The 7,819-nt window shown below is 41.0% G+C and overlaps 1 protein-coding gene across 1 annotated transcript; it reads right to left on the bottom strand.

Annotated features, from left to right (window-relative positions):
- Window positions 1–3,787: 3,787 nt before the first annotated feature.
- LOC125858964 (uncharacterized) lies at window positions 3,788–4,177 on the bottom strand. The gene has a single exon (XM_049538719.1). It carries the CDS (start codon window positions 4,175–4,177, stop codon window positions 3,788–3,790), a length of 390 nt encoding a protein of 129 aa, XP_049394676.1.
- Window positions 4,178–7,819: the final 3,642 nt, after the last annotated feature.

Here is a 7,819-nt window from a genome sequence, read left to right as displayed (position 1 = left end):
AAAATCTCAGGCTCATCAATGCCCCAAACTTAAACTTTTGCTTGTCCTCAAGTAAAACTCAAGATCAATTAGTTCAACAAGGATGTCTACAAATGGTGCTACTCAAGACTCAACACAAATGCACACAAGGGGTTCAAACTACACATACAATGTTTAATTGTGCACTCTAAGTTTCAAATTGTGACTCACCATTATAAAGTATACTCAAGCTCACAATTCTTGCTTCAAATGCAGGTTCAAGCTCAACAAAAGCATTCAAATGCCCTCACAACAAGGTTAATTCCATTCTTAAACAAAATTTCTCAACAATTTAAGATACAGGAATCACATAGAACTCTCACACTCAGAAAGATGAACACTTGCATGATTCCACCCAGAGGTTTGCCCTTATTTACCAATCAACATTTGTTTCAGCTTACTCAAGATCACAAAAGTCTTTTCAAGGCTTGTAACAAGGTTGAGTGTAAAGGTATGGACATTTTGCCTTAGTTGCTTCTACCTTCATGAAGTATGGCCTGAAAATCACTTATTATCCTTCTCTTTCTCATTCAAACATGTTCACAACCTGCCCCATTATTCAACTAAACATGACTCATCGGATACCCCATTTCTTTTGCTTCTCTTACACACTTTATTTCACAAGATTTTCTATCTTTCAGTCTTTTTTACCATTTATTTTCTTTCTATATTTTTTTATATGGAGGAGTTCCAGCTTTTTCGAACTATGCTTCAAAGGGGGATTCTTCACAATTCTTGACTTTCCTTCTTTTTCACCACACCTCAAACTTAGGATTTTGGCCTAAATTGGCTATTCAACAAACCAATACTTCATGAAGGTTATAGGTGATGGGACAAAAAGGACAATGTTTCTCAAGTTTCTTCTAAAGAAAAGGATAGGCTCAAAAGGTGCATATCAAGGTTCACACTTCTCAAAAGGTGTCCACAAAGAGGTATGTTATCAATTTGGACCACTCTACAAAACTTTTGCCTAAGATCATTTCAATCGCTTGCTTCAATCAATCAATCAGACTAATGGGGCAAATTCTAGGTGTCATCAATCACCATATTCAAGACAACCTCGCCACACAAGGCATTCGACACAATTATCAAACATCACTTTACACTTTCTAGCTACCATGTAATGTTCATCATGAAATGACCCAAAAGGTTCTTAAAAATGTGCTTCGGAAGTTACCGAAAACTTGTTTAGCTATATAAAAAAAAATTCGTTTCGTTTTTCGAAAATCCGACTTCATATTCTTGTTTAGGGGGTCAAATTGAGTGGGAAATGGGTCTAACCCAAATTTTAGAGCAACCGTATCAAAATCCAAAATTTTCAAGTGAAGCCTTTTTCGAGGGTCTACTTTGGAGGGTCATATCTCCTAACACACAAATAATTGGCTGGCCCATAACATATCCATGGAAAGCCCTTTGAGTTAGCTACCTAACGCACTTCGTTTCACCTCATTCAGAGTTCGTTTCACCTCATTCAGAGTTCGGACGAAGAAGTTATGCCCATTTTTGTAAAATCTGTCCGGCAGGAAATGCAATTTCCAGTGAGCGTTTTTACTGTTCACCCGTCTAATTTTTTTTTTCTAAGTGTTGGACCATTTTTCCAAAGGGCATATGTTATTTCCTATATACCATTAGTTCAATTCCCATCTCTAAAACATTTCCCAAAACACCTCTCCCATACTCAGACACATTTTCTCTCAAGTTCTCTCAAGAACCCTAATCCAAAACCTTCCTCAAGATTGAAGAGACTCTTGCTCCAAGTTCCAAGCTTCCATTGAAGACACTCTCAAAACCTTCATAAGAGCTCGAGGTATGTGGTGTTGAACTCATGGATCCTTCCACCCATAGTGCCTAGACTCTATTCTACTCACTAATTCATGGTTTAAGTTAAGATTCATAAATTAGTCTTGTTCTTTGTAATAATTTCCTGCACATTGAATTTTAAACATGAAAAGTGATTGTTTTGAGCATGTTGTGACTCTAGAACTTGAATCTAAATTTGGAATGGATGTGGAGATTTTCATGTGGTATTGTGGGTGTTAAAAGGTGTTGTTGTAGGTTGTTCACTGGTTTGGCTGCATAATTACTACCCTATTTTCCATGCTCTTTGATTCCATTACATGCCTTCAAGGTGTTTGACAAAATGTCCAACTATGGAGAATTGATGAATCGATGCTTTAAAGCTTGAGTTATGAGATGTATGGCAATCCAGAGATGTGTTGATGACAAACTAAGCTTGTGTATATGTTCATTCCATACGTGAGATTGCATTAGAGCCTAATGGGAATTTCCTATATAAAGTGTTGCATGACCATGCCCGGTCCGGGGGAAAAGAACCGGACAACCATGTGAGAGGTTTATATCTCACCACCTAGGATGCTTGGGGTGTGACCAACATCAACCATGTGAGAGGTTTATATCTCACCACCTAGGATGCTTGGGGTGTGACCAACATCAACCATGTGAGGGGTTTATACCTTGCCACCAGGGTGTCCGGGTGTGAACGGCATCCCCCATCCTAAGTTGGGGTTATAGATTGGTTGGATCATGCATACACATATGATATCTACTATTAGTATAGATTTACTTAAACATGTTTTGACTTCACTTTGATCATGCATCCTCATATTGTTATTCATAATGCCTATGAAACTATTTCTTGTATTTCGATTGTGTCCTTGTCTATTGTTGTGTTGCACCCCGCATACTTAGTACATTCCAAGTACTAACGCATATTTTGCCTACATGATGTCACCATGTAGGGACCGGAGCTACTCTTGATCCTTCTCTCCATTCACGTGGCTAGTACGGTGCTTATCCGAGTTTGTTGGTGAGTCCTCAATGATTCGAGGGCTATGTTATGTTTCCTACTCCTATGTTTTGAGACTTTAGCTTGCAATTGTATTTTGACTATGAGGGGAGCCGGTAGTATGTCATGGCCCCCGTCCTATCTATGTATGTAGAGGTGTGCGTTGGACAAGTATTTTGTAAATGAGCTTGACTCTTGTTCTATGATGTCATTTTGAAATGGTTTGCCCTTAGTCCCTATTTCCCGCTAATTAATGTTGATTGTATTTCCGCGACCTATGAAGTGTGATGACAAGTTTGAGAGGCTTGTTTGGGGTTCCTTCGGGTTCCTCATTCGCCATGTCACGTCTAGGCCCTAGGCTTGGGTCGTGACACATCACAAGAGACTTAATCAACAACTGGCTAGTCACAACGAGATACTAAGAGTTCATATATTACCTATGTATCTTAGTCTGCCTCATCGTAGTTGCACATTCATATCTTTCAATCGAGAGCACTATTCAAGTCATCGTTATTTACCATAGCCGACACTCAAAATTGCAAGAGAACAACCACAATCAAACACGAAAGAGGTGGCATAAATTTTTTAAATCGGTTCAAAACAATTTGCACAGTAAGAACAATGGGCCACGATGGATCAACAACCAAGATATATATATAAACACAGAATAAGATCAAATATACACAAAACCAACAACAAATCAATATTCACAAAAACAACCCAATAGAGGTGGGTATTGAAATACCTCACCCCACCAAACAAAAGAAACAGTTTTCCTCAAATGCAAAGAAACTGAAATAAAGTCTAAAAGATAACAGAAAGGGAGGCAAAAGAGTCATCTAGCAAAAGCTAGACCTGGGTGAAGTCTACACATCAGCAACTTTCTGGGCATCAGTGCCCGGCTCCACAGCATCATTTGCTCTACTAAAGTCCACCATAGATGTATCTCTAAGCGATGTCTGCCTAGCTGTCTCCATCATACCCCCCCTCAAGGTCCGCAAAATCATCATACACAACCTCATCTCTAATACCCAACTTCTCCTTATCTGTCTCTTCCTCAGACTCGACATCTATATCATCATCTCTAATATCATCTGTGGTAGTAGCCGAAGGTCCCTCAAAACTAGCTGGAATATCAGTGCTTTGCATCTCAGGAATCTCTACAATCCCAAACAGCATCAATAAACCAGTGGACTTCAGCTCGTTTGCATCTTTGTGCAGCCCAACAATATTGGCCTTCAAGGCCGTCACAGCATCAGCAGCACCCTGTCTCTGCTCACACTCATCCACCCTCACTATAACGGCATCCAAGGCAAACTTGTGGCCCTCAATAAGCTCTTTATGCTCCCTCATCTCAGCCCGGATCGGGGCCAAGGTAGCAGTAATTACCCACTCTATCACCTAAGGCACAACGACACTTACCTAGAAGGCACACACATCAGTAGATTGGTCAAGATGGCCCATCTTATACAGTATTTTCTGGGTGATAGGGTTCGGCAGGAAGTAGTAGTAGGAGTAGAAGTAGTGGGAGAGGGTGAAGCAGAAGAAATAGGAGTATCAAAAACAGAAGGCTAGAGGTACATGAAGGCCCACCAGCCTGAGGGGGTATAATTGCCTCATATGGTAATATATCATGTCACCTCCACATCCGTCTTCTAATTCTTCCGAATACAAGCACGTCGACATAGCTAATTTGTTAAGACAAGGACAGGCACTGAGGTTTGGCTCTGCTTGGCCCTCATGGCCATCACTTACTCAATGAGCAGCCCCAAATTCAACCTCTGTCGATCTATAATGGACCCAAGAAAAGTAGCATTCGGATGGTGGAGGATGTACTCATTCTGGGAAGGCATGACGATGCTGCTAATAAAACTGAACCAGTAACGAGCAGCTTCATTCAGGTCCTACTTCTCGATTTCTGAACCTGCCTCAATCCACCTTAGAGTAGCATCAGCAAGTAGGGGTGCCAACCAATCCTTCAGATCCCTTAGGATCTACTTCTTAACTAAATTCGGGTAGTCTTGCATGAAGTCTCGGGAACACCCAAGTACAGCATTTACATTCGAGTTGTTGCACTTCACCTACCGGCCTCAAACCATCACAACGTTAAACGACTTGAATTCACTTGCCTTCTTCTTACCTTTCGACATTAACTCTTTGTATGCCGAATAGAACTCCTAGACCCAAGTAGGAATGTAAGGGCCCCGGGTCGTTGTAAACACCTTAAATTTGTGGAACTTCAAAGTGGTCCACACTTCCGGATATCTATCCACCACACCATCAGTGGAAAACCTCTTTTCTTCTAAAATGGTCCTCAAACCTTCGACCTTTAATCTGTTTAGTGACCGGGGAGGACGACCCTAATCTGGTGGTGCCTGGACCACTGTCTACGCTGGAGCTAGAGCTGGGGTTAGAGGAGAAGGCATCGGAGGCACCAGGATCCTAGATGGATCATTCCAAGACTTGGAGCATCGTTCTGCTCTCCTAGCCTCTAATAACTGATCATCTTCCAGCTCGGAGATAGAGGGCTCAGAGATAGAGGCCGGAGAACTATCTTCAAATCTACCTTCATTGTCAGAGGGAGTGAGGTACATGGAATAAATTCCCTCACTGTCGCAGCTCCCCCCGCAGGTGTCGGCTGAACTAGGCCCCTTCCCTTTCCCTTTCCCCCTCTTAGAGGAAGTTTCGTAGTAAATGCCCGGGAAGCAGCAGTTTCATAAGCTAGAACTATTCCTCAAGCCCTCTTCCAGGGTTGTTGATTCCTACCAGCAACTTTGGGTCTAGCCATACCTGCAAAACAATGTTGAAAACATCAGATTTAGTTGAGAAAATGTTTGTGTAAGCGTTGCAGGAACACTTTCTAAACGCATTTGGTTCTTGGCTCGCCGAAAGGTCAAAAACAAAATGATTATAAAATAAGCACAGGTCGGTGATTCCCAAGGCCATTCGGTGAACTAGAAGTAGCTCGCCAAAAAATAAAAAATAAGTTCAAGGATTTGGGGTACAGAAGGGCGATCAAAAGGGACTTTCAGCGAGCAGAGGCATATCGCCAAAATTTATAGAATTCAAACTCCAAATTTAAAGAATTAAAGGGCAATCTAGGGGACATTAGGTGAACTGCCGAATGGCGAGCTCGACCACCTCACCGAATAGCCCAACGTGCCAGATTTGTACCCCGTACTTCAAAATAAAGCCCGTAGCATACGAAAACAAAATTAAACACTCACAACATGCATTTCACTAAAGACCCATTAGACCCAAGCCCACGGGGTACTCAAACTTCCCCCGATTTGGCCAAAATTGGCCAATTGACGTCTTTTTCCCTTAAGAATGAGTCAACCACTCCATCATTGGGCAAAATTTGACAATTAGCACAATTCGAGGATATTGACACTTCACCCCGCTAAACCTACAACATTTTCAACGCAAACCAACAATTTTAACGATCAACGACATGGGAAATTACCATTTAAGGCCAAATAATTACGATTCCAACTAATTATGGGCAATAAAACTACCATACGATAAACAAAATCACATTAAGCACAGATAAAAATAACAAAATGATAATTGCATTTGATTTCAACCAATTATAGAGTGGAGTTTGGAAAACCAACCTTTGATTGCCGAAAATTTAAAAGCTAGGTAGCAATGTATTCCAAACGTCCACCCCAAGCAAAATATCCCAAACAAAAGTAAAAATGACTGTACGAGAACAAAAATACGATAGATTGTGATAGTACGGAAGTTAAAATGTATAAAGCTGAAGGGAATTTTGAATTTAAAATGGTTTGGCCTTTTAAAACTCTTCAGTTCGTGCGTTAGTCGGTGATGTAAGTCTTGGTCATGATCCACTCGGCTATGCGTCGAGTTGTACTTTAACCCAAAAATTTTTATAAGACCTCTAGAAAGCTAGGTGGTTCCATCAGGGATCTAAATCGGTGTCGCCGACCTGTTCAGCGAGTGGCCAACTGGGATTTTCGCTCGCCTAGTTGCCATTTTCCAAACTTTTCAACCTGCACATTCAATACATGTTATTCAAACAACAGGAATATAAACTGTAAAACTTGGGTTGCCTCCCAAGATACGCCTTATTTAAAGTCATGGCATGACAACGGTACGCTTTGAAGGTTTATTTTTTTGGTTAGCCAAGGTATCACTTGGTAGACCCCCTTTTGGCCTTAGGTTCAAATGAGATGAAATTTGACCCATTTGTATTTCCAATTGTTTGATGGACACTGAGTCAAAGGTGACTTTCTGACTGAGGGTGGAGACGTCTTCTTTCATTTCTTTCAAAACTTTGTCCGACCCTTCTACCTCATTGAGAATGTGTGCAAGCATGTCTTTTGTACGAAAATTTTTCGGGTCAACCCTATGCTCCTTAGGCTTTTGACATTCATGGGGTGGAATTTATATTTCCTTTTCACCATCCCTTTCCTTCCAATTAGCACTATTGTCGCGCCATTCTCTATCACGATCTCTTCAGCCGTCATAACATTCTCTTTACCAACTTGGATTCCCGTCTGGCCTTGGATAGCTCGGACGGAAACCTCTTCCTTGATTTGCAAGAATATTCACTTCCTCATTATAAAGATCCTCAAAGTGTGCCTCCTCGGGGTTTGCTACACCAACACCAACAATATTTACACTCTTCAACCCACTACCCATCACATTTTTGGACAAGATATCCAGTTGGGTCATCATTTTGGCCATATTTTGGTCTCTCTTTTGATCCTTCTCGATCTGCTCTTTTGTCATTATAAAAGTTAGAGGAGACACCTAGTCCTCTCGAGTATACCATGCTCTGTTAATTTTGGTCATTGATATGGCGTGAAATATTGACACATTTGATGCGTAAAACTAAGGATTGATACTAGAACTAAGTGTATTTAAATGAGATTTGATGTGCTTGTTGAATGTCTATAAAGGTTTACACTTGTGCGGAAAAAGTGAATAAGAAGCGCAAAATGAATATACTGAAAGGTACACCAAGGA

Source organism: Solanum stenotomum, chromosome 3, assembly GCF_019186545.1.
Source record: "Solanum stenotomum isolate F172 chromosome 3, ASM1918654v1, whole genome shotgun sequence".
Lineage (NCBI taxonomy): Eukaryota > Viridiplantae > Streptophyta > Magnoliopsida > Solanales > Solanaceae > Solanum > Solanum stenotomum.
Note: the sequence above shows the minus strand (reverse complement) of the source record. Positions and strands in the feature narration are given on the sequence as shown.